Here is a 27,883-nt window from a genome sequence, read left to right as displayed (position 1 = left end):
TGTACAAAACTGCGTCATCATATATTTTTCCTGAGCTGAATATAACTTCCTGAATTACAGAGGGCACAAGCACAGGACAGTCTCATTTCAAAAATGCCTAATTTGCAACCACCTTTATTTTGGTGTAATAATGCTACTGGTTGTGAAATGGTTAATAGCTGCAGGCTCATTTTTATTTTAAAAACATAAAATTTAATGGATGCAAAAATAAAGATGTTTAGTGCTTATGTTACAGTGACATCCCAAATACAACCAATCACAGTGTTAATATTACATCCTGAATACAGCCAATCACAGTGCTCATTACTGATTACAGATAAACATCAATTAACCTGTGACTTTGTCAAAAAGAAAATTACAGGAAAACTGAGACTTGTCAATAAAAAGTCAAACATTTCAAACAATGTCACATTACCTGCAATCACCTCAACAGCCCAAAGATCAGTTAAAAGAATTTCGGAGAGATTTTCACAGCTCCCCAGCACACACCTCTAGTTTCTGCACGACTATTACACCGCATTTAGTGTACGAAAGGACCCTTGGGTCCATGTGCAAACTTGTTCAAATCCAAAATCTAATCTAAATTGGCCAACATCTCAACTGTGAATTGGCCAGACTTCACCTCAGACCTGGGCCAGTCTAGAGACGTGTTGAATAAGCAGACAGATTGAACCTACAACCAAATACCGCACTTTCAAATAACTAGAACGAGAGCTGCCCAAACTACTCTCACCCTCCTGTGCAGCTGTTTCCAGTGTTGTTACCAAATTTTATTAGCATATGTTGGTCCTAATGTCCTACACAAAATTCCATGCAGTTTTTATGCACTTTAATTTTATGTGATAAACTTCTTGTGTGCTGCTGTTAGTTCATTGCTTCCCTCCCGTCACTGTCAGTGACAGTTCTGTACCCACCAGTTCTTCAACCTCGTGTTTTCGAGCTCAAAATCCTCTCTCCAGACACAGCTGAAGTTTGGAAGTACAAAATCTGTAACTGTACTGCTGAATGCCTTTGAACACGTCATACACCTACTATCACCTAGTCATTGTTGTTTTTGAGCAGACGGATGTCCGACACAGGAGAAAACCTGTCACCATGTTTAAGAGTTTCCCAACCACTGAAAAATCCACACAGGTAGTGTTTCTGTTTGCCCAAGATGGAGTGCACACTCTCTCCCATGTAGGGACACACTCCCATTTAAATAAGTCCAGAGAGCTTTGGCACAGCTTGACAAAAGCCAGGGCTGAGGAACCTCTGAGTGTCCACAGGGGTATTGCTGGAGTTTAACCAACTAAAACCAGAGTAGCGGTATGCTTCCTGCTGCCTGTCTAGCCAGCACCAACCTCCTTGTTTGGACACTGATATACAGGGTTATCTGGAGCTAAGTGAAAAGAATCCCAGCTTCTAATTCCAGTGGCACTGTTAAAACTACTAGTCAGGGCCACCACTTTTGCAAGAATAAAAAAATAGTACTTGCATGAAATAGTGCATAAGGACAGATTCAATTTATGATTTATTTAAAGTTCAAACACTGCCCTCTTAGAAGTAAAAAGCTGGGTAAGTTGAGTAAACGCATTCATAGAGAAGGGCAAACTGGTTATTGAGAAGGGGGAGGGGGGTGAGGAGGAGTGGGCCAGTGGTTGCCATAGACTTTTCAAAAGAGAATAAAACAGCACTTCCATAAATCAACAAGAAAACGTACATCAGTTCATCCACATTTCAAAACAATCCAAAGTTCTTTTTTTTTAACATTCCAAGAGGTGTTTGCAGATTCCTGTGAGAGACTGTTATCTTTCAGGGACACAGACAATACAAACAACAGGACACCCCTTCACCAATCATCTCCTGCAGAGTACTACATGTCCACATTTAACAGCACTTTCCAGCTTTTAACAAAAATCTGTTCACAAGTCTGAACTAATCAAATGAGTCACCTCTTTGTTCCAGTTGTTAATGCATGTATACTCCTGGCCGTAACCTGTTGTTCTCCTTCCCCTCTTTGTTTTGACAGGAGGGTCCCCTATAAATGGGCCCTCCTTTCTGACCAACCACATCTACACCAAAAATATTAACTTTTTCTTTTTCATGGAGCTGTGGTGTATTTCCAACATCTTCTGGTTTTATTTCAAATTCCCAATACTGACAATTTTTCTTTTTATCTCAGGTCTTTCTAATAAAGGGAAGATGACAGACAGCAGCACATTCTTGGTGGAAATGCCAAATCCGACCTGATCCACCAAGGAAATACCTGGACTCACTTCCCAGACCCTACTGTTTGACTGGATATTGCGACATCACAACGTTTTACGCAGTTCAGGTTACATTACATCACCAGCTCCGGGCTCCTCAAGCAAATCTAAAACTTGTACTATACAACACAATATTTCACAAAGGTACCTGCAAGAGCACATTACTGCTGGTGTCAGAGAACAAGCTTTTGCTAAACTGGCCTGTAATGATGTAATTAAGCAGCACTGTCTAAACTCCCCTTCTCACAGGTTAGGGGGCTGCACTCGCACTCAGTGATGTTTTCAGCATGGTTCAGCTTCAAATGATTACTCTTAATCAAGATTTGGTCTCAGAGCAATGTGGCGTATTTAGCAGATACACCTAAGACGCAGTACACTTCTTTATCACGACATACAAGCTTCCACAAAGTCTTCAATATGTACAATTTCCATAGAACTAATTCAGTAACTAATAGAGGTAACATCCGATTACAAGATAATTGCGGGTGAGGAAGGCCATTTGGTCCATCTTAGGTCATTCATCCAGAATTACCCTAAAGTGCCCCCCATTGCAATATACAATTGTTTCTTAAATGATTCGAGAGCCTTCACCTCCACTACTATAACTAGGAGTCCATTCCATGTGTTGATCACTTTTTGTGTGAAGAAGCACTTCCTGATATCAGTCCTAAATTTGCCTCTGACTAGTTTGAAGCTGTGTCCCTTGTTCTACTCTCAGTTTGGCTGAAAGAAATTTTTAGGATTTACCTTTTCCATGCTATTTACCACCTTCCATACCTTTTTAAGATCGCTTTTCAGATGCTTCCTTTCAAAACGAAAAGGCCCAAGTTTCTCCAGCCTTTCCTCATAACTCAGATCTCCGACACTAGGGTTCAGCCTTGTGACTCTTCTCTGCACTGCCTCCAGAGCTAGAATGTCTCGGTGACCAGAAGTGGACACAGGACTCAAGGTACAGGCTAACCAGAGTAATTTGACAACTTCCTCTGACAATTCAATGTTCTATTGACTTTACTGTTTGCTGGTCTACATTGGTTGGACATGTTGAATGTCTACAGATATTTCTAGGTTTCTTTCAACTTTATGATACCACTCTCTTGAATGGAAATCGAGGAATGTAATGTATTCTGGTTTTAAGCACATTCAAAAGGTCCTAAAGATTCTTACAACTCACCTGGAGTCCTAGCACTAGGCTATTATGATGGCACATTAGTTAACTGCATCTCATGCACCCGGTGGTAGAGCATTATGCTGTAAGAAGAGAGTGCAGGGCTCTTATGATTGCCACATGCTGAGTTTCCAGTGTTGACCATATTATGTGGGGACGGGGTGAGGTGCAGTCCCATTGGGACTTTGGTATGGCTGGTAATAGGGCAGCCAAATTGACCACCTGCTCTCTTGACTAAAGAATGGTATGTGGCATATACGGGCCCCAGAGAGAGCAACAAAATATAAACTGTTCACCCCACAGTCTCACTAGCCCTGTGTTGCCTACTTCTACCTTAGCTTACTCCACATTCAACACTGCAAGGATTTCTGCTGGTTCTCAAGAATGTTGTACCATGCTGCTAATAATTACTAATGTGCAGAATTTGTAACAGTCTTTGTCCCAGCTATTGTCACCAGAGCTCATTTGTGTTGTTCAGCTCTCATGTCTCCGAATATCAATGCATCCTGGCAGCATCACTAGTAACACTCCCAGAAATAGCAAGAACAAAACCCATCCACTTAGCGAGTCAGCAATCGATTACTTGCAGCAATCCGCTGCCTCGTAACTTTCTGTGCAAGGCTACAGGTGGAAGCAAAAAACTCTTAACATGATTTTAAAACCCTGCAGTGTATGATGAGAAATACCCCACAATCGTGAAAACTAAATTCAAAAGACAATCAGGTAAAAATTCTTCTCTCCTCAAAACATTAACAAGAAACAGTAGATCTTTCAACCCCTCCCCGACCTCCAATTGAGGTTTCAACAAAATGCTGTACAACATAGTGACCTGTATTTAAGGGTTGCATTGATCGCGAGTCCAGTGAAGTATTCACTGAAGATGCTGAAGAAATAAAATGAGGGATCCAGCTGGAATTTAACTTCTGCCACAATCAGAGCTACAGATCACTGAAGATAAATTCCTAACAAGCCACAATTCAGAGTTTCTGATAGTCTAACTGTCCAATTTAAGAATATAATTTTAAAAAATTAAATTACATACCAGGAATAAAATTGAACCTAACACAAAAGTTCTCGGCAGCTCCAACGTTGCTGGCATTGAGAACTGATCAATAAATACACTGGACTGCGGACTTACCACGTGTGTGATCAAACATGGGGTTATCCGAAGTCATTTATTTTGTAACCAGGAAGGAATGTTGAAGACCAATAGTTAAAAACCAATGCAAGGCACCATGCAAAGGCCAACACTTTGCCCAGCTGGATACCTATGAGTGTGTTTTTAAAGGAATATGAAGGGATAAAACACAATAATGCACAAATACTCAAAGATAAAGACAATGGATTGTACATAGGAACATTTCTTTAAATGTAACTAACCTGTCGTCTGCAGCTGCTGATTGGACATTTACTTTATTAAAAACTCTAAAACTTTCATAGGTTTGAACAAGTTTTCTGCTCTCTCAGATTCAGTCTTCTCTTAGGTACCTGGCCCAGGGCTTACTGTCATAACGGGTACAACAGAGCAGTGAACGGTATCAGAGCCCAGGAACAGTGACAGCGAACGGATCAGGTACTGTCGAACCATGACGGGCTGCCAGACTTCATGTGCCTTCTGATTATATCGTATATCACATACTTAAGAGTCAACTAACTTGTGTGGTTAAGTTAAAATCAGGATGGTAGCGAACAATCCTGAAATGTAAATCTTCTCATTCAGCAGAACAACGGCAGCCTAAGTCATTTCGACCCTGACCAGAATAAGGACAGAGTGGGAATGAATCTTTAAGCTCTCTCTGTATTGTCATTGACTGCATTAATTCAGAAATAAAGAAAGAAAAGCTAATTAGTGTCACTTAAAATGTAGAATTCAAACTATGTCTAGCACAGATTGCACCCCTGTTAAAAGAAACAAATGCATTCTACTCTCCTGAGTAGGGTGCTGAGTTCCAGCTGAGGGTCTGGCACTACTGTTTTGAAAAGGTAGCAGAAAGCTTCTGTACACTCACATTGTCTGGAAACAGCACTGAGCATTGGAGCTAGAGCAGCACTGAATATCTGGGCTAGGACAGCAAGCCTACAACATTTACACATTTGCAAGTCACTGTTATTAGGAAAAGCTGAGGTTCTACTGCACTGATGTTGTTGTGTATGGTTTTTGCCAGCATGGTATAATGTCCAGTACTTGTATAGTGCATGCCATAATAGTGAAACAGTCAGTGTCACATCCTTGCTACGTGGTGATGTTGATTATCTTCCTTTCTCACTTTCCATCACTCACACACAGTTTCAGATTAGCCGCACCTCGCCCTCAGGTTCTGGTTCCAGCTCACACACGCCCAGAAAGTTCATCTCTTTGGTGTTTGTGGCAGATGTCGTTTTTGGTTTCATCCCGCCCATTGTGTGGTTAGAAGTCAGGGACACCTTGTCTGCTGGCTGAACCGTACCATTCTGACGCTCCATCAAATACGTTTCCAGCCTTTTGAGGAGTTGTTTTGGATTCTTTTTGGCAAACATTTCAACCTCTGCAAGGAAACAGGAAAAATATTTGAAGCATTCACTTAATAGTGAATAAATGAAATTTCAGACGGATTTTAGACTCATCACCGATATTCGATTTCTGTCTCATGGCATCTTGGTTGGGGTTAGTTCTGGTGCCACCTGTCTGAGTAGATTGGGCAACAATATTTTTTCATATTTGTATGAAGACAGCCTTTCATCCCCAGCCTGGGCTCTCACTCATCTATTACAAGCAGCTCAATGTTTTACAGTCTTATACTTCTGATGTCATGTGGGCCATGACCTGTGGGAGCCACTCTGAATCGATTAACGGTTTGCTGCATCTATACAAGTATTGCTTTCAGTGGTTTAGGAATTTAATATGGGATCCAGCGAGCAAGTCCAAAGATCCCCCCCTACCCAGTAATGATGAAGAATTCAACACAAGTTCAAAGGGATTTTACAGAATAGTACCTCATCCCAATTTCTCACCTTTGAGAACAAATCCTGAATCAGAGATGGTTTTGTGCTGTGTTTTCCAAATCTGATAAAGATGCAGGAATGCTGCCACGTAGAAATCATTAAGGACTCCAATCACCTGCTGCCTTCGGTTACAATCTCTGCCATGAAATACACACCACTTACAACACAGCCAAAACTTTACAGGGTTACAATAATGGTCTTTAGGAGCATAGTATCTTTCATTTTCTCTCATTCCAACTTTACCTTTGTCCCCAGTTCCTCCCAGACAGGCAGACGTCCTGCCACCAGTGTTACTGGTGCAGACACTGCTGCCTGTGTCTCCGGGAATTGTCTGCCTTGCCACCTAGTTTCCGGGGAGGGAGGCCCTCTGCTGCCAGAGTGGCCTGGAGTGCAGGCAGCACATGATATATTTTCACTCTAGTCTTCCTCATTCTTTGAGCACAGTTTATTATCCATGTACAAATGAACAGCCAACAGAAGACCTCATTAAATACAATCCCTCTAAGGTAAGGCCTTAGACATAGTGAGTGCGGAAGAAGGTAAAGTCTCAAATGACTAATACGAGGATGTAAACTCGTAAATGAACTGTGGCCCCAATGGTTTGTTTATTTGGGATGATGTGGAAGATGAGGAAGAATTTCATCTACTCCTCGAAAGGAGTAATATTCTTTCGTTCTAATGTTTGGCTTCTAACTACCCTGTCAATTGACTGGAACAAATTGACATCAGTCACTCATGCTCTATGTCACCTACTTGGTCAGACATTCTTCCCTCAGAGCCTGGATAGTGATTCTGGTGATGTTAATGGACATTAGACTGAAAGGGAAATTCTGAAACAAAAAACAATACTGTCAGAGTGAAAGCAAACACTGTAAAGAGAAGATACTCAATGTACAGCGTCTGAGCAAACAACACGATCAGTTTAACCCTCTCACCCAACATGAAGTTCAACACGGGTTTGAATGGAAGTCCTTCAGAAGGTTAGTGGACTCGTTTTAAACTATAAGGATATGTCATATTTTTTTTAAAAACAGAAAATGCTGGAAATACTCAGCAAGCCCATCAGCATCTGAAAGAAAACAGACAGGTTAATGTTCTAAATGCAGACTCCTCATCAGACAAAACCTGTTTTTTTTTCAAATGCTGATAGACCCGTTGCGCTTTTCTAGAATTTTCTGTTTTTACTGCAGATTTCCAGCATTTGAAGTTTTTCTTTAAATGTGTGTGTGTGTGTGTGCGCACGCACACATATGTATTACTATAACATTAAATACATCTTATCACATTTATTCACTTGAATGCACAACCAGTAGAAAATGTCCACATTTAGGGTTTTTACATAATTCGGTAACACCAGCCCTGTGAACGAGAGACGAGTCACTACATCAAAATGAAACCAATTTTCAAAATAAAGAAACTGCTTTATAATATTAACTTTTAGACACTGTGGAATTAAAACTTTTTATCCTTCCTCCTTTCCTGAAGATGCTGCCTCTTTCTGGGATTCAGTTCCACAGGTGCTGAGCACCCTCCAGTACCCCACCCAAGTGGTTATTCGTCATGCCAACCGAGACAGTGAATGCTGGCAGACCTCTCGACCATGGGGAGCACCACAGCTGAGCTCAGTCCTCTTCTCACCTGATAGCCACACATACACTTTCCAGCAGCAGTCACTGGATGGTGAATAGAAGAGAGGAACTCCAGCTAATTTTCCCCCTCCCTAGAGACTGGGCCACTGAGACCAATTGTAACAGCTTTTGCAACAGCCCTGACTGATATCAGCTAACTCTCCACAGAACAGAACAGGAATGGCATTATTGGCCTAAATATAGGTCAGTACCACACTGTGGACAGCAAAACTACTTTCCAGAACTTCTTAAAAGTCAAGGCGCATGCCACATTAAAAATTTAACAGAGATGCAATTGGCTGCAAATGATATGTAGAATAACGGATGATACCCACTAAGAGTAAAAGCCATTATCAGCTGTCCCATTTAGTTCAGGGTTTTGCCATCGAATGTAAAACACACATCTGGTACAAGTTTATGTGTTAAATTTCATCATTCAAAAGTTATGTGTGTAAGCAATTTCCATTTTATAAAACTACCACACCCTACCCACTAGACATCATGTTATACCAAACGATCAATTCAACCAACTAAGCCGAACAGCCTGGAAGACCGGCTAGAGATACGTCCAGTGGCCACCAATATTGTAACCCCACATATTGTGGTTGGGGCTGAAGAGCCCTCGATTCCGCCCCCGCCCCCTCCCCCTCCCCCCTCCCTCCATCTCTGTAAGGAAGCACTGCCTTCTGCACAGCAGCATAGCAAAGATGAAGAACTCGCAGTGTGGGAACCCACAGCCACTAATCCTTGTGCAGCATTCTGAAGCTCCAGTCTGTCACACCATCAATAACAGAATCTGACATTGTTTAACATTCTTTCACTTCATTTTCTTTCAAATTAGAACTTGACTTTTTCTACTCTGTTGACACAGTATCTCTAATAAATTCCCTTTATTCAGCTTGTCTCATTTGCATACACTTAGAATATAGAAGCAAGTCCTTACTCAAAACAGACTCTATCTTTTGAAAATTAAACCAAATTAAAACCTGGCGGTGTTGACTAACTTGTGTCTGGTGCTGTGACAGTTTGTAAATATCACGAGCCAAAGGTAGAGTCTGCAGGTCCATCACCATGTACAAGGTGTGCATCAGGCCGAGGAATCCTGTCCCACGCAGGTCAGTCCCTGGATCTGTACCTAGTAACAACACAAAAAAAAATCACAGGCAAAAACAGAAGAAAAACTTCTTCACCACAGAGCTTTGCTAGTTCACAAACTTGCATCCTTATGAAAGCATATTCCTCAGTTTTGTTATTTGTAAGGCACAGTTTGAAGAAATTACAGTAGTTTTATAGATGCAGCACACCTACACTCATATAACACAGCCAGTTTAACACTCTCTGTTACACACCCAACTTTAGTATAACACTGTTACATATCTACACTTAATGCTGCTGTTTATAACACTCTCTGTTACATAGCTCTATCTCAGTGTGATGCGCTGTTATAATACCTTTTCTTACACATTCACACACTTAATGCTGCCAACTATAACACTGTTGCACACCCACCCTCAGTATAACACTGCCGACTGAACATTCTCTCTCTTGGACATCCCACCCTTAGTACAACACTCAGTGATAACATTCCCTGTTCAACCCCAGCCTGAATCTCACTGGGAACACAGTAACAGGCACTAACTAAAGCAGAATGTTTCCTTGCTTTTACCTTGAAATCCCAACTGTTCCCAGTGTGACCCATATCGTGCGCAGTCAAATTTCGCCCCAGTCAGTTTCTTGTAAATTGTCTGCAAAACTCGAAGGTGAACTTTCTGATCGTTGTCCAGGGAGCCTGCGCCAAAAAAGCATGTCAACATCTTGTACAATTTAACTTAATGCAAGTGATTTTTGTCCTTCATTAGAAGCTCAGTTCCACAAACCGATCAGTAACAGTTTCAACCCCAGGATATTTACATTGTGAAAAAAATGATCCTGTGAACAAAAGTACATTATTTAATTGAAGTCAGCAAAACATGATAGAAATGGTTTCCAGGCAGAAAATAAAAGCAATAGCATGTTGAGCGCTCGACCCTGCTTAAAGTGTAAAACACTCAGTGGCCCCGATATTAGCGTGGAGGTGGGATGGCAGCGGGGGGGGGGGGCGATTGGGCACGTGGGTAACCTGCCCAACAAAAAATGTCTGTTTTCCACACGATCGCACGTCAATTGGAGATACTTAACGTGGCTTCCGGGTTTGCCGTCGGAAAGCAGCGCAGCAGGCAAACTGCGCATCTGCATCACAGGCTGTCAGCTGGAGGAGCTCTATTTAAAGGGGCAGTCCTCCAATGGCTGCTTCTGGAGCAAATACCCACACACCACAATGGAGCGGCACAGGGGCAAGGCTGCTCTAAGATTCAGGAATGCCTCACTCCAGATCTACTGGATGCGGTAAGGAGGAGGAAGGATGTATTCTACCTGGCGGACGGGAGGAAGTGGCTTGCCTCTGCCACCAAGAAGGCCTGGCTCGAGGTTGCAGAGGAGGTCACCAGCAGTGGCAACATCTCCTGCATCTGGGTCCAGTGCAGGAAGCGCTTCAATGACCTAACTAGGTCAGCCAAAGGGAGTACTGATTCTCCTACATTCCATCTTCCACATCACTGCCCCCACCCCCCAACTCATTCTGCACTGCCGACACGACTCTATCACATCACTCCCCACACTCACTTACGGCTCATCCTCAACTTATCCACACTTCCGCAGCACTTCCTCACCTCCCCATTAGTCACCCCACCACTACCACGCAACCCAATCCTCATACAACGTTATGGCTCTGTCTCATACTCACCCTCCGACGTATCTCTTTCACAGTCAGCTGCACCCAAACCAATGTATTCATTGGTTGGCCATGTCATCATCACTCACTCATGCATCTGTACTTTCTCCTCTTAGAGGAGAAGAAAGCCCAGAATGCACGGGAGAGGGCGAGGACCAGAGGGGGACTGCAACAAATTGTCGTGCTCACAGATGCGGAGCAGGGGGCGCTGGAGCTCAGCAGAACCCTCGAGTGCCTTTCCGTCAGGGACGCCAAGACTGGCACCTGACAAACGTTTGGTGACATAATTTTAACACACAATATGAATTGATGTTAACATGCCTTGCCATCTTCAGCACCTCAGTATGCTCATCGCAACATGACACATCTGTGATGATGCTTGATATTGCCTTTTGTTCTCTTACAGGGCCTTCAGCGACTGCTGTGATGGCAGAGGGCGATTCCTCAGAGGACCTGCCGGCAACTCTCTGAGATGGTGTCACAGAGACGTGAGGGCATCTCTGAGATAGTGTCACAGGGATGTGAGCAATTTTCTGAGATGTCACGGGTAAGTGGGAGAGTGTCTGTGATGGAGAGAAAGCTAGCCTCCATTGAGCTTCAAGCACGGCTCACAAATGAGTCCATTCAGGCCCTAATAATTGCCATTCGGACTCACAGTGAGCAACGTTCTGCCGCCTTAAATATGCAGGCAGATACACTAGCACTGGCCTTACAAGACCTCACACATGTCCTCCAAACTGTTGTCCAGCAGAATGGTAGGAGTGATGTGGGCCTGGCCCAGAAGGATGATGGCGAAAGGGGACATGGAAGTAGGGACGCCACTCAAAGCGTTCCCACGTCTCACCCGTTGCCCCCCCTCTTAACCAGTAACCACAATGCTGCCTCCTCTCCAGGTGGCCGAGTCTGCCTCTGCACAGGTGCAGGTGGAGCAGTCTTTGGAGGGGCCTTCACGGGCACCAAAACCCAGAGGGCGTAGGCCCAAAGCATGTAATCGGTCAGGGCATGAACCAGAGCAACTTGCCACTACCTCTGCAGGGGTTGCACCACATAGACGTAGTCGGAAGAGAAAGGTGACGGTTTTGTAAGCACAAAGGGTATGTACAAGTTCGTTGGTTGGTCAAGTTTTTTATTTAAATTAGCTTTTTGTTAAACTCACATGAAATATTATTATTGTCACCACTACTGCCACATCTTGGCCATTCTTGACTGGCTTCTGTAATAGGGCCCTTTCATGAGGTTCACCATGAACGGCGACACTTGATGCCACCCATTGGGTCACTCTACAGTGGGTGTATGTGTAGTTGCAGGCCTGTTTTGTGCAGGGAGGGGTGGTGGGGCTTGCTGATGTGGGCACTGCTCTATCCAGGAGGTGTAAGGACTGGACTCTTCACACTGTCAGATGTTAGGGGAACCGTTCACATATCAGTGACTCCCTGGCCTCACGAGCAGCCAGGTGAGCCGTTGCTCTGCCCATGGATTGCTCCTGCTCCTCCTCCTCAGTGTGGGTGGCAGATGTGGATGGGGCCTCCTCAAGCGGTGCCCCTCTCTGTTGTTGCCCTCTGTGCTCTTGTGCAGGTGCCTGTGGCGCAGCACTGTGTTGTGGAGCTCCACATGGCGGAGGTGGACGCCGTGCCTGGCGAGGCTGGTGATGTTGCACGTCCTTGGATGCAGTGGTGAATGCAGCCATGGCGTCCACCCATCCTGATGGTGTGAGTTTGAGGGGATCCGCAAAGTAGTTAAATATGTTTGAACAGCAGAATTTTGAGTGGAAAGTAAGAATTTCCAGTGCAAACACAAAGATCTTGCAGCCAAAACTTTGTCTGAAATAACAGAGTGCCCTGCTGCAATAAGTGACCTTTTCTCCCCATCTGTCAAATAAGCATCTGAATCTCCCACTGGCTGCTGGCTGAAACAAATCTATTGCAACATGGAGTGTTTCCCACAGCACGGGAAACATGCTGAGGATACTCAAAATTGCACCCCTGTCAAAATGTGGAGAAAATTAAGTACCTCAAATACTTAAACTACCTCAACAACTATGTAAATGATCATCCCACCAGCTTTAATTGCCAGTGGGACTTCCGCATTTGGGAGGCGCGCACGCATGCCCAGACACGTCAATAGGGAACCCGGAAGTCTGCGGGATGGAGCCGGGCTCCGAACCCGAATGGGATTTCCCTGATTTTCGGAGCCCCCCCGTCCCCGCTATTTCACTGGAAAAATCGAGCCCAGTGTCTCACATCTCACGTGTGCTTCACACTAAAATGTGCAATGTACTGATGCAAAGTCCATCCTTACTTCAGACTATGTGAACTGCTTGCCATACTCACACTGGCCAATCGCAAACACCAGGTCCCGCTCTTCCTGTAACTCCTTGTGCAACCGTGGTGGGCCAAAGAGGAAATGAGTGATGGCAGAAAACCCTGTCCTCCGCAGGGTTGGCTGGATGTTCTTCTGTAAGTACAAAGAAAAATGCCAGGCCCCATAATATCTGGAATGCTCTCCACTGAGCCTACAGATCCTGTCATATTTGCAACATCCTGCCCTTTAGCCCATGCATTCTGTTGCCCTGAAACATCCTACAGTCAAGCCCGAGATGCCATCACATCTGAAACAACCTGCCCTTGAGCTTGCAGATAGCTCAGGTGTGAAGTACCCTCCCTGAAGACTTGGACCCCCTTACATGTGAACCATTCCCCCAATATACCTCCGAATCTCTCATATGTTTGAGCTCCAGAATCCGTCACAGGAAAACCTCCAGGGCATCAGTCTGATATTAGAAGCTACAATATTAGCCCTAACCATTTGTATTGCACATTTCCATGGTGCGAGCAATGTAGGAGGAACCAAATTCCATGATCACCATTTCCTGAACTTATCCTGATCAGCTTTAGATTGTTCTTAATCACATATTCATCCAGTTCCTTTCGAAAGCAGTTAATGAATTCAGCAATATCTGCTGCAGCTGCAAGTCAATTTCAAATACTGTGCCTATCACTCACCAGGCAGAAAACAAACCTCAGTAGAAATCTGCTTAAGGTGTGTCCATTTTTTAATTGCATGTCTAGTTTTGTGATCCCAGCTGAAGCTAAACAATCTTATATCTACATCACCTGCACCCCGCTATCACATTGCCGTTTGTGGGAGCTTGCTGTGCGCCATTTGGCCGCTGCATTACAACAGTGGCTACACTTCAAAAGTATTTCATTACATGTGCAGCACTTTGTGATGTGCTGAGGCCATGAAAGGCACTATATAAATGCAACTTCTTTCTTTATATGTAGCTTGATTCCATCAGCAAACACTATCAGAAGTAGTCCCCTCCTCAGTAACACTTATAAACTGTAAACAGCAATGCATAATTCCACTAGTTACTATCCCCCCAGAAAGAGCCTTGATCCCATCAGTGGATCGTAGTTGATATGAAGAGATATGACTGTAATGTGATAAAGATCACGGACCTTGGAGGAGGCTTATTGTAAGGAAAGAAACCAGAACATATAAAAAAAATTGAGGCAAAATCTGCAAGAGGCATTTTGAAAAGTAATTTTCTTAATTAAACAAACCATCAAACTGAACGACTGAGTGTTGTGCGCTCGGTTTCCTTCTCTCTCGTTGTGCTTACCCTGTGCTCAGAGAGATCAGCCGTTTGAAAATGCTGAAGCGCTTCATTAAAGGAGATGAGCGGGGTGCATCCAGTTATGTCATTTGGACCTAGAAGGGAACAGCACATAAGGAAGGCTTTCAGTGCCGCCAACCTACAGGTGATCTTTCACAAAAACAGACAAAATCTTAAACTCTCCGTCAGGTTCAGTTCAACCTAAAGGTTTAGAAGTGTATTCATAGCAGCTGTGACATCAGCGTGTTCGATTCACTGTGAAACACTGCGTGAGATTAACAATGCAACCAGGTTAACTTACTCAAGCAGCACTGTTCCATTCATTTCTCAGGCCAGTCTTTTGTTGGTGAATTTTGGTAGGTTCCTGCGCTGTGTTGCTAGGATATAGTTGGCCAATTGTACTGGGACAATCTTCTGAGTGTGCTGGCTATATTAACTGGGGAATATGGCTGAATGTGCTATATTGTGTTCCTGAGTGTGTTGCTGCGGTATTTTGCTTTGGCGATTTGAGTGATCCCAGAGACAGAATGTTGAATGTCATTAACGTATAAAATGCAACAGCGTGCGGCTATGCAGAGAAATCCTTACCTTCTCGTTCCTCCAACGGAAACCCTGAAAGAAAAGAAAATCACTCAGCCAGTCAGAGTAGAAGCAACTGCACAGAACTTTCCTCATTCTATTAATGTATTGAATTTCCTCATTTATTGTCTTTTGTCCTCTCACATCATCTCCCATTCTTTATGTGAGAGTGTGGGAAAGTGCGCAGAATCTGCAAACTCACACGAGCAACAGATCCTGATTCACAGCATCTCGTACCCTTTCAAAGCAATGCCAAAGCAGGAAGGTGGCACAGCCCATCAGACCAGCAATGCACAGCGCCACTTATTGGTCCCATGCAGCTTTGATCCCCACTCCACTGAGGTTCTGATCTCAACCTCACTGTTCCCATATAAGGAGAGAAACTGGATAGGGAGTCTCCATCAGACCAGTCACACATCCCTCCTGGTGGCCTGCTATAAGCAGTGTCAATAGTGTCCTGTACCACCAACCCTCCCCGATGCAGTACAGGTGTGGTACAGGGAAGAATCAGTGAGGGACAAGAAGCATGAAGAACACAAAAGGAGGCAATATCCACTCTGCGATGTCACTGATAGAGAACTTTCCCTGTGCCTCTCCGGGGTGGAGATGAGAGCCACAAGACCCTACAGGCTGGGATATCTGTATCCCCAGTCAGTGCTGTGGTCTCCTGGGTGCAGAAATAACTGGAGGGGCCTGAATCTCTTGTAATTCAGATTCTTTCAATCAAGTACAATATTTGCTTTGTTTGTATGTCTGGCCTGAAATTATGCTGCAAAGTCCCCATCATTCTTGAGTTGGCTATTTGTTTTTTGTCTGCATTTCCCTCCATTCTGTGGACCATATGTGTAACGTGAACTTTAAGTGTGCAAAACAGAGAAATGAAATATTCACTCCACTGGGACTTGGTTAAGCAGGAATAAATTGCGTATCCAAATATTAAAAAGAGCCAAGTTTCACTGAAAGAAATGTTGGGCAGTCCTTCGAAGTAGAATCAATCCACTGTGATCCTGGACTGATGAGGTGACAACTTCACTGACTCTGCAACCATGTGTAAATGTGACACCTGTGCAAATTTGAATCAGTTAAATTGTCAATGAAGTCAACAGAAAAACATTTTGTTAATGAATTAGGATTATAGTCAATAAAAGGAGTGGTCCCTGCCAAGAATTTCCTGTTTACTTAAGAATAATTCATAGACTGGCCCTACCCATCTACCCTAAACATTTTTTCACAGCAAACTGTACTGTGTAAAACGGACCTCATTTAGGAAAAGACTGGAAATGAACAGGAGTTGTTAATGCATCACTCCCACAATCCTGGCACTGAGTTGACACACAGAGTGCTGCTGGCAGTGGCTCCACCCCTCCCCAGTGGATTCTCTCAGGTTTATAAATAACCCAACACTTCTTTCTGCTGAATTGTAACTGGGATCGCCATTGAATTTGAATATTTGAATTCATCCCTGCTCCTTGGTAATTACGAGATCACAGTTCCTCTTGTTACCTATTAGCATCACACTGTGATGCTAATAGGTAACAAGAGGAACTGTTACCTAGTGACCTAAGTTCACAAGTGTCTGTTGGTTTATTGATTATTTTTTCATTTAAATAATAATAAAATCACTCGATTGTAAGCTGTTGAATCAAAACAGAAGCAGGTATTTTTAATTTTTGATTAATCACATGTTTCGGGTGAAGAGTTAAACTCTCTTAATTGGTCAGTGATGTGTACTGACAGATACTGCAACTGGCGACCAATCTGATTGAAATGCAGCAGGAACCTGAAATATCGATGTCTCACCTCTGTGCACAGTTTCCAAAGCCTCCCATTCTGCTTCTGCCTGCAACACCTCCAAAGTCACCTCCACTGCATAAAACAAAAATAAATCATATTCAGCAGGTTTCATCATTGTGTACAAACGCATTCCTTTCACACCTCAAAGTATTCCTTTGGGATAACACAGGAGTTACCTTCCTACTTCAGACTTTGCGTGTTCTGAACACTGGTGGTTTATTTTCAGCAGATTATCTGAAAATACCCTGTTATTACCCAACACACAAAGATGAACTGTAAATTATGGTACTTCAAACAATCCTGGCTTGAACCAACAATTCTTACCAGTCCACCTACAACCATAATCTTTGTTACATCAAACTTCTTAATGTTCACAAGTTATTACAGTAAAAATAATGAACACATACGAACATAAGGCATTGGCCTATTCATCAAGGCATTCAAAGGTTGTGAGTTTGAGTCCTACTAGGGTCGAATTATTGAGGGTTTGAAGCTGAACGATGAATGCCCGTGGTTAAAAACCCGACTTCTCCAGTGATCCTTGTGACTTGGCTGTGAGGCCCCCCATGACAGAATAATCTGATGCTCACTATCGACACTCAGATGAAGAATGCCCATTTGGGTGAGGTACTGGAAGGGGGCCAGTGCCTGTGGAACTGTACCCCCGTGAGGGCCAGTGCCTGTGGAACTGTACTCCCGTGAGGGCCAGTGCCTGTGGAACTGTACTCCCGTGAGGGCCAGTGCCTGTGGAACTGTACCCCCATGAGGGCCAGTGCCTGTGGAACTGACTTCAATGGAAATAAAAATGGGGAGAGATGTAAATGGGCTGCCGACTCACTATCACCCATTTTACACTAATCACAAAAGTCAAGATCTGCAGATCTACCTCCAGCTATAATTTAGGAAATTTACCAATTATGTTAGAATATCTACTAAATAGTAAAGTCTTGAGAGTCTGTCTTGGCTGCACTGATTTAGCATTTACAGTGTGCCTAGAGGGGACAAATTCTCGCTCCCGTGCCCCCTCCCTTCCTCCATTAAATCAGCACCAAACCCACTGTTTCAAATGTGACTGGTCTGTACAATAGGCTGGGTGGCTCATTTTTGGCCGGCACGGACACGATGGGCCGAGTGGCCTCCTTCTGTGCCATAAATTTTCTCTGATTTCTATGATTCTATATGCAAATGACAGACAGGAAAAGACCCTCTGGTCCATCCTGCCTGTCCCACACAACTACGGTGCCTTGTGCATCACAATATATACACTCCACATCCCACCCGGAAACCATATAATCTCCTTGGGGAGGTGAAAAACCAGATGAAACCCAGGCCAATTAGGGGAAAAAAAATCTGGAAAATTCCTTTCTGACCCCGTTAGGCGATCAAAACAGGTCCAGGAGACCTCTCTGGCCCTGATTAATGTTACACAGTACCTACCTTTTATATGAGGTGTTCTCCACCACAGTCAGAAAAAGGTCCAGCTCTCACTTGAAGGAATTTAGCGAATCAGCATTCACCATACAAGCCAGCAGCCTGTACCACAGGTCCACCATTCTCTGGGAAAAGAACCACCTCCTTAACATCTAACCTAGTTCTGGCATTATATAACTTGAGATTGTGACCCCTGGTCCTCCCTAATCTATTTAGTTGAAACAAACTATCTACACAAACACAATCTATTCTCTTCATCATCTTATAAACCTTGATCAAATCAGCCCTACGTTTACGCTTCTCTATAGTGTAGGGTCCCAGCTCCTTTAGCCTATCATGATAACTAAGATGCTTTAAACTGGGTATTAATCTCGTTGCCCTCCTTTGCACCCTTTCCAAAGCCTCAATATCAGCCACCATATGAGGAGACCAAAACTGGATGGAGTATTCTTACTGATGCCTAACCAAGGTCTTGTGCATGGACAAAATAGTAGGCTTTGTTTTACAATCAAATGTCCCATAAATACATCCTAGCACGCTATATGCTCTAGCTATTGCTTCACGGTATTGGTTATGAACCTTTAGAGATCTATGCACTAGGACGCCCAAATCTCTTTCTTTCTCCACTGGCTTAAGTACTTTTCCTGAAGGGTGTATTCATGCTCAGCAGTCATCCTGCCCACAGGCATAACACCGCACTTTTCTAAGTTAACCAACATGACTCGCTGTTTTCACTCATTCCATGATCTGCACACCAACCAGCCCGCCTCCATTTTGAATGTTCCAGCCAGGGCCAAACCTCTCACTTTGCAATGTACTGAAAGGATGTAACTCGGTTTGGCACTTGGGGAGGGAGTACAGTTTCTGCAGAAATTAATTCTTACAAAATCTAAGACCCATCTCCTGTATAAGACAGAGACTCACCTTCATGTTTATTTTCATCCACTCCAGCTGTGAGAGACTGTAAAAGGCCATTTTGCTTCAATGTAGAAATCTGGAAAGAAACCAACATCGATTCTAAAACCAAAGCCTTGTCGATCTCGTAATGTGGGCATATGCATAGCTAAAATGTACACACAAGACAAGTATCCCATGGACTCTAATAGTTTCACTCTAGCTTTTAATCTGTAAGGTTCTCACTACTCACAGGTATAGATTTCAGCACTGCTTTCCCGTTGCATGCATCTTCAGTCACATGAGGGCGCAGACAGAAGCCCAGCACACCCTGAAAAACAGCACAAGGGAGAATATCATGCACTTGCAGAAACATTCCAGTACAGGGAGGTGAAGAAGCTGTTATGCTAAAAGCAATATTTCATTAATTTACACTCGTCTCTCATTACGAGTAAGTTAAACATTAAGCGCTTTCTTTTGGAAGAAAGTAAACTCGAGAAAGGCCTCCCACTTTGTCAGGATCACGTTTTACAAAGACTGGTGTGGAAACAGACCTGCAGTGAGCTCAGGCAGTACAACTCTCACCCTCCATCTCTGGAGCTCAGGGTCAAAGCTGACTGGGCACTGTCTCTTGTTGAACCTGATAGATAGCCCAGGTATGGAACAGATGTCAATTATTCCTTTTTTAAATTAAGAAACATGTTTCTTGAAGCCAGAATCTTTTGAATTTGAGAATGAATAGTACAGGAGGTTTATTAAAATATATATCCTTTTAGTGCCAATGTTATAAAATGACCAGCATCACACGAATATAGACGTACAAGGGCATAGATGCTGATAATAAATCAATGCCAATATCTTTAGCCTTTTAAGAACATAAGAACATAAGAAATAGGAGCAGGAGTAGGCCAATCGGCCCTTCAAGCCTGCTTGGCCTACTCCTGCTCCTATTTCTTATGTTCTTATGTTCTTTTAAGCAGGAAATCACCACAGCATCTTACATAGAATTTACAGCACAGAAACAGGCCATTCGGCCCAACTGGTCTATGCTGGTGTTTATGCTTCACACGAGCCTGCTATAAGAGCATAAGAGATAGGAGCAGGAGTAGGCCATTCGGCCCCTGCTCCGCCATTCAATGAGATCATGGCTGATCTGATTTTTACCACAACTCTACTTTCCCGCCTTTTCCCCATATCCTTTGACTCTCTTGCTGATCAAAAATTTGTGTAACTCAGCCTTGAATGTATTCAATGACTCAGCCACCACAGCTCTTTGGGGTAAATAATTCCAAAGATTCACAACCCTCTGGGAGAAGAAATTCCTCCTCATTTCCATATTAAATGGGTGACCCCTTATTCTGAGACTGTGCCTCCTAGTTTTAGATTCCCCCATGAGGGGTAACAGCCTCTCAGCATCTACCCTATCGAGTCCCCTCAGAATCTTGTATGTTTCAATAAGATCTCCTCTCATTCTTCCAAACTCCAATGAGTATAGACCCAACCTGTTCAATCTTTCCTCATACGACAACCCTTCCATACCCGGAATCAACCTAGTGAACCTTTTCTGAACTGCCTCCAATGCAAGTATGTCCTTCCTTAAATAAGGGCACTAGAGCTGTACGCAGTACTCCAGGTGTGGTCTCACCAGCACCCTGTACAGCTGTAGCATGACTTCCCTGATTTTTATGCTTCCACCCTACTTCATCTCACCCTATCAGCATATCCTTCTATTCCTTTCTCCCTCAAGTACTTATCTAGCTTCCCCTTATATGCATCTATGCTGCTTGCTTCAAATACTGCGAGTTCCACATTCTCACCATTTTCTGGGTAAAGAAGTTTCTCCTGAAATCCTTATTGGATTGATTAGTGGCTCTTATATTTATCACCCCGAGTTTTGAACTTCCCCCACAAGTGGAAACATCTGCCCCACGTCTACCCTGTCAATCCGCTTCATAATTTTAAAAGACCTCTGTCAGGTCACCCCTCAGCCTTCTCTTTTCTAGGGAAAAGATCCCCAGCCTGTTCTATATCATCTGTGTAAGTCTTTTTTGCACCTTCTCCAGTGCTTCTATATCCTTTTTGTAGTATGTTTTAGTAGCTCCCTGGTGTTAAGTTTAAGCAATAACCAATACTTTCCTTCCAAACTTGAGTAAGCTCAGTTGGTGGATGTCTGACTTATTATGGCAAATGACTATACCTTCAGGATCAGACAGAAAGGCCAATCACCACAGCATTCTATTATATTCCTGTTTCCTTCTCTCTATTGGAAGCAGTGAATTAATCTGTAGCCCCCTCCCACCCCCACTCCCAGCTGAAGATGTTTCCACTGGAAAAATCCTCTCCCCAACATGCAGCAAGGTTATAAGGAACAATGTAAACGTACATTTCTGTGGCTGTGCTGTTCTTGAAGGGTCCCAGAAGCACAATTCCCACTACCAGGAAAGTTCAACACCTGCACAGAAAACACACACAGTTACTACAATAAGACTCAGTAATTTACATTCTCTGGTCAAGGCAACATTATCAAGGCACAAACTTGGCCATAAGGATCACAGAAAGACAAAGTTCTCCTCCACTGACAAGTGAGGTTGCAGCTAGTGACAGATGGCTGGACTCTCAAGGCTCACCTACTTGAATGGCTGGTGTGACTAATATCTCCCCTCGCTGAGCTTGTTTTGGTAGATCTCATTTATATTGCACAATGCAGCAACACATAGCAGTTGGGTGCACTGTCTCATATTGAAACCATATGCTCAGGACCAGACTTGCCCTGCAGAATACCCCATTACATGGGCAGAAATCAGTGTGACTTGACTCCAAGTTAGACTGAAATAGCTCTCACTTCCGATACTGATTTCACCATACATCACGTGATACAGTAACACTGCCAAGATAGAGCAACTGTGCATGATACAGAAACAGCGTGAGATACGGTACCAGCGCGAGATATGGTAACATTACAAGATATGTAATAGCATGTGAAATGGTAACAGCATGAGACACCATAATGAGATACGGTAACAGAATGTAATCTGGCAAGAGCGCATGATATTACAATAAGGTGGTATACAGCAATATAGGAAATGTGTGATACAGTAATGATATATTCTAACAGCGCAGGATACACTAACAGCAAGGGATGCAGCAGCAGTACGGGATATTGCAACCATGTGAGATACTGTGACACCACATGATACAGTAACAGCGTGGGATATGGAAGCAGCATTGGGTATGGAAACGGCACGGGAAAAATTAACAGAAGAAGTATTTGTATTTAAGCTTGAATGGCTGGTGTGACTAACATCTCCCCTTGCTGAGCTTGTTTTGCAGATCTCATTTGTACTGCACATTGCAGCAACACGTACCTGTTGGGTACACTGTCTCATGTTGAAATCAAATGCTCAGGACCAGACCTCCAATGACATGGGCAGAAACCAGTGAGTTCCAAAGCACTTCATTCACTGAAATACTTGTGAAGTATGGTGACTGTTGTGATGTCGGCAAACGTGGCAGCCAATTTGGACAACGCAAGATCCCACAAACAGCGATGAGATAGATTGTGTTGAGCCAACAGATAAATGGTAGCCAGGAGACCTCCTTGCTGTTCTTTGAAATAGTGCCATGAGATCTTTACATCCACCTGAACAGGCAGACGAATCCTTGGTTTAACGTGTCATCTGAAAGATGAGACTTCTAACAATGCAGCACTCTCTCAGTACTGTGCCAGCCTCGAGTTATGTACTCAGGTCTTGCAGGGGGCTTGAACCCACAACCTTCTGACCCAGAGACGAGAGTGCTATCATTGACCCCAACTGCCACACAACAGCGTGGGATACACCAACACTGCGGATACACCAACAGCGCGGGATACGCTAACTGCGCCATATGCGCTAACAGCACGGGATACTATGCCAGTATTAGTTCACACAACAACCTCACTATAAGATGCCGTAACATTGTTAAGTTTAAATTTGTATCTAGACCAGCAATAAAGTACTAACAGAAGATTTAGCCACGACATATATTCTATATGTGTGCACAAAGCTGAACTGAAGCCAGGTGCTGTGTCTGTCCAATTCCCTTGCCTTTTTTCACATACCTTCTCCTTCGCCTCAATTCTGCAGAGCTGGTCCCCGTCCATTGTTTTTCACAGGTTCCTATGGCAATGGGTGTTACTTCTTCTCAGGGATTCTAGGTAGGTTTTCAAACCATATGCTCCTCACTAATGGGCAGGCTGGAAACAGGAGTCTCTTAAGTCTTCAAATCCCCAAAGTCAACAAAGTGCTCTAGGTTCAGGATGGCAGTTGAGGAGCACTGAACAAAACCAAAACTCCGCAATAACCGACGTCTCGATTTGTGCCGCAATCAATTTGTACAACATCTTTACAGCCAAACGGTCACAAGTCTCATATGAGAAAGCGGTCTGATCCTTATATATAGTGTTGTCCTCTAAAGTCCCGTCCCCTGTTCAGTGGCTGTACAGTTAAGGAAGGTGCAGCTGGAGTTCCTGTTGTATGCACAGTGATGATAAGCACTGGCCAGCTCATATACAGCACAGGAAGCTGACAATGAATTTATTACAAAACGCAGTCATTTAATTCGATGTGTGCTGCACAAAGGGAAATCTTTGTTGATGTTTTGTGAGAAACACTATCCTTTGTACGCTAACCCTCGAAACACAGAATCTGGTATAAACATTTGTTCGATGCTGTTCTATGCCGCACAGCTTGAGGTGTTACAGTCGTTGTTTTGGGGGTCCCTTTGGTTTTTGTGCCAGAAGATTGAAGGATTCCTTAGTGTGCAGAGGTTTTCTAGGATCTTTTCATGCTTTCAAAGATCCAGATGAAATTCAATCGAAGCAAAATCTTCTGAGGAAGACAATAACATTGAAGTTGGTAACTGAACAACAAACCTAAAGATGTCTCAATGCCCTATCCTGGCTTCTCCTGTTCAGTGCACTTCAGGAAAGAAGGATTAACCCACAAAATTATTTATGTTCCTCACCCATTTGTTCCCTTCCGTTCCAGTGGACTGGGACACCTTGGTGGGGTAGAGTTCCATGGGTGCTAATCACACTCCGGTATCTCGTCCAAACAGCTATTCTTCACGTAAGCCAGATCCTGTCCTCGCACAATATCCACACATGCAGACTTCCCAGCAGGGGGGTCACCGGATAGCGATCAGGAGCGGAAAACATGGCTTAGGCCTTTCTCCATGCTGGGTACCTTTCATTGACAAGCTTCCCAGGCACTGAGTCTTGTTTATTCAAAGATACCAGCGCTGCACTTAATCACAGGGCATGAAATGGATATTTTATGGCTTTCAAGTAAAAGGTCTCAATGATGGGACCTTGTGACAAGTGGAATTTTACTGGGAAAAAATATTCCATGCTGAGGAGTTTCCATATTGTTAACAGCTTGGGAGGGAGGGGGGAAGGAACAGTGGAATCAGAATTTTTGTCTAATTAAAAAATGGGGATACTTTGTGATTTTTCCCACACCCACCAGCTGCAATTCCCCTTCTCATCCATTCCTCTATCATTCACATAATACGGGAATGTCCCAGAACAAAAAATGTTGGAAGTACACATCAGGTTAGTCACTATCTGAAAGAGGAAAGACAGCTGAACTCTTCCTCAGAACACTCTCAGAGACTGCATATTTGCCAAAACCATTTTCTTTTCCAGATGTTGTCTTACCCAATCTAATTCCAGATTTTTCTGTTCTTATTTCTAGTGTTTTCTATTCCACTGTTGCACTTAGAACCTGATTAGCAGACAGTAACCGGATTCCACCCACAGTCAGAGCAGACTTCATGGCCTAAATTTTAGCCCAGAGCCAGGAAGACAGCGGGGGAGGGGGAGGGGACGAATTTCTGACGGAAGTACAGGTTTCTTGGACGTCCTTACGATTTTGACGAAAGGGCGTCTTTTTTTTTGTCAGTTTCCCACCCCTCAGGCCAGCCTGATTGACAGGCTGGCCTCAGTCGGATGGGAGAAGAGCCGAGAAGCTAAGTCTTAGATTGTGGCGGGAGGAGAGGGGGGTGGTCATTGGGGGTGTCAGGGGCAGGGGTCATCGATCGTGGGGGTGGGGTCGGAGATCATGGGGGGTGGGGGATGGGGGGGTGGTGGTCGCTGCAGGTAGGCTTGTTGGGCCTTGGAGAAGCACTCCTGCTCCTCCGAGCCCACAAGCTGTGCTATAAAGGCACTTACCTGCAGCTTCGGGCCTTCTCGCTTCCTTTCACGTAGTGTGAAGGAGAAGGCCTGGGAATCCCAGCCCCCAGGAGTTAAAAACAAAAAAGCTGTGAAAACGGAAGCCCGCAGCCTCCTTGAAAGCTTTTAGTGACCGACCCACCTCCTGAGAATGGGTTGCTCCCCCGCCCCTTGTCCCGCCTCCATTAGAACCGGAAATGGGTGGGTTTGGGGCAGGTTTTACATTTTTAAATTTTTACTGACCCCCCCCCCCACCCATTTTTCCGAGTTAAAATTTAGGCCCATATATTCACTGCCCGACACGTCACGAAACATGCAGTTCTCACACTCACAACAATGAACTCCAAGAGGCTCTCACTGAAATTTCACCGTATCTCTTTTTGGAGAAGGAAATATAATCTTCAGTATTCCTACGAATCAAAGCTTTCATAAATGAAACAAAAGCAACCCTCACGCAATCTGTTTGACTCATTTACAGAGTCTAGGACATCTCCGGCATTGGATTCTATTCTTTTAAAACCAAGACCAAATTGGCAGAGCTTTCACCCTCAGTCACAGATCAGCCCCACCTCCACCCAGCCACAGGAGAGTATTAGGGGAGCGCCTCAGCCTATCTTCTCAGCTAGGTCAGAGTACACAACGTAACAGGTTGCAAAAGTTAGAATATGTGGATAAAGCAAAATCTAATGGTTTTAAGGACTGTTCTCTGCTGCAAAGCAGGTTTCTAACCCAACATATTGCTTCATGGAGTTGCAGGTTGGACATTTACAATTCCACAAGCTGGAGAGTTCCAGATCTGAGCCCAGCAACAGGATAGGGGGGGGGGGCAGTGAAGCCATGGTTAGTACAAAGGGAGAAACACAGCGGTTCAGGAAGTGTCTGGACCTGCTAACCTCCCAGCAACCAACGGGCACAGATCCTGTGAGCTGGGGAACGATGCCAGTGTTGGGAAGCGAAATAACTAAAAACAAGGAATCGGAACAAGATTTCCCTTTCCAAAATCGGAGAGGTATGGGCAGTATTAGTCTGTCAATTCTAACTAAACTTTACATTTAGTGTATTTCTGCAGCAAATGCTCAGGTGTTAGCATTTGGATTTTCTCCACTCTATGCTTTCCTACCATTGTATGAAGATTTCCTTTGCACCTTGGTGTTACACTAACCGTGCCAATGTTATTGTAACATTGTCACTGTAACGCTACCTCTGTTGTACTGTTCCTTTCACTGTCGTTTCCACTTCACCATCGCTGTTAACATAATGATTATGCTATTGCCATCATGTTAGCAATATTACACTGACATACATTTACTGTTACATTCAGTCACTGTCTTTGCTACTGTTAAAGTGTCATTCTTTCTCTTCTCTTGCTCCAGTACATAAAATATGTCTACAATTAAAAAGCATGGAATCATCATCAGCCAATCATAGGACAAGAGCAGGAACAAGTAACATGCAGACTCCAGTACATGATAACTACCTGCTTCCTTCCGAACAAATACATTCAATTAACTTCCTGCCAATTAAGATAAAGATTTGCATTTTACATCAGCAACAAAATGAGTCAGACAGCAGTAGGTCTGAGAAAATGATGGCAGGTGTGCTTCTTTCTGTATACTGACACTGGTCAGAGTTTGATTGCCTACCCCAGCACTACCTGAGTACTGGTAAAGGGAATGGGCACAGGAGTAGGAGAGACAATTAACACCGCATGGATCAGAGATATATCTCGAGTACTAGAGAGCAACAGCACACAGTAATGTGGTCCAACATCCCTCCAGTATATTTCAAATCCAGCTGGTGCTACCTTCTCCAATGAAACTTTAACTCACCTGATCCCACCCCTTCCAGTAACCCAACTAATGCCAGTTCCCTCCAGTGCATTTCTGACCTACTTGGTCCCACTACCTCCAATGTAACTCTAACCCAGCTGGTACCACCAGGGTGTCCCTTGTGAAGGCTCTGACTCTGCTGGGGAATGGGTTCTACGAGCAATGGCCATTCTCCAGTACTGAGCCCAGATGGCTGCTCTTCAGGGGTGAGACTGGACAATGAGTGTCAGCGGGTACGGGTTTCAAAAATACAGAGAAAAAGGATTGGTAAAAGGCCAGTCAGGTTTCGGCAACCCTGCAAGAGTGGGACATTGACCCAGATACAAAATAATGCTATGATAATGGCAGTGCAAGAAATGGTGAAATAAAGCACAGTCAATGCAATATCAGTCGGGCCCTCAGTAAATTGGACAGTAATTTATACTTTATATTTTCAATACAATGTCAGATTAACCCTGACATCTCCAGATTTGATAACTCCTTGTGGCAAAAACTTGTTTTGTAGCACTGTATAGTTCTTTACATCTTATAAAATGTAAACAGATGGCATTTCGAATACTTTTTTTTTTGTTAAATTATTTTTCACAATGTTCTCTTTACCTCCGCTCCCGCTCCAATCTCAGCCGCTATTTAACACAGTCGCACGCCGTCTGCGCGTGCGCCGTGCTCGCAGGGCAAGCCGGGAATTGTAGTCCTTTTCGCAGACAGACGAAAGAGAGCCAGCGGGCGAAA

At 43.9% G+C, this 27,883-nt stretch overlaps 1 protein-coding gene across 1 annotated transcript; it reads right to left on the bottom strand.

The window, feature by feature from the left end:
• Positions 1 to 151: 151 nt before the first annotated feature.
• On the bottom strand, positions 152 to 27,793 carry elmod3 (ELMO/CED-12 domain containing 3). The gene is made up of 14 exons (XM_068001120.1): positions 27,752 to 27,793; positions 23,211 to 23,979; positions 21,495 to 21,563; positions 19,365 to 19,442; positions 19,142 to 19,211; positions 16,793 to 16,858; positions 15,002 to 15,025; positions 14,420 to 14,508; positions 13,125 to 13,248; positions 9,691 to 9,813; positions 9,029 to 9,159; positions 7,150 to 7,226; positions 6,406 to 6,533; positions 152 to 5,939 (listed from the first exon to the last, which is right to left on the bottom strand). Exons 2-14 carry the CDS (start codon positions 23,250 to 23,252, stop codon positions 5,704 to 5,706), a joined length of 1,257 nt encoding a protein of 418 aa, XP_067857221.1. The 5' UTR covers positions 23,253 to 23,979; positions 27,752 to 27,793; the 3' UTR covers positions 152 to 5,703.
• Between the last annotated feature and the right edge of the window lie 90 nt (positions 27,794 to 27,883).

The sequence above is a fragment of the Heptranchias perlo genome, chromosome 20 (assembly GCF_035084215.1).
Source record: "Heptranchias perlo isolate sHepPer1 chromosome 20, sHepPer1.hap1, whole genome shotgun sequence".
In the NCBI taxonomy this organism is placed as follows: domain Eukaryota; kingdom Metazoa; phylum Chordata; class Chondrichthyes; order Hexanchiformes; family Hexanchidae; genus Heptranchias; species Heptranchias perlo.
The sequence above is the reverse complement of the archived record's forward strand: the minus strand, read 5'-3'. Positions and strand labels throughout refer to the sequence as shown.

Excerpts from the sequence above, each read along its gene's own strand:
- elmod3 (XM_068001120.1), bottom strand. The coding sequence starts at position 23,252 with ATGGACGGGGACCAGCTCTGCAGAATTGAGGCGAAGGAGAAG. Across the intron at positions 21,564-23,210 it reads GAATTGAGGCGAAGGAGAAG|GTGTTGAACTTTCCTGGTAG; the intron begins GTATGTGAAAAA and ends TTTTCTGTGCAG. Across the intron at positions 9,160-9,690 it reads GGAACAGTTGGGATTTCAAG|GTACAGATCCAGGGACTGAC; the intron begins GTAAAAGCAAGG and ends TGTTGTTACTAG.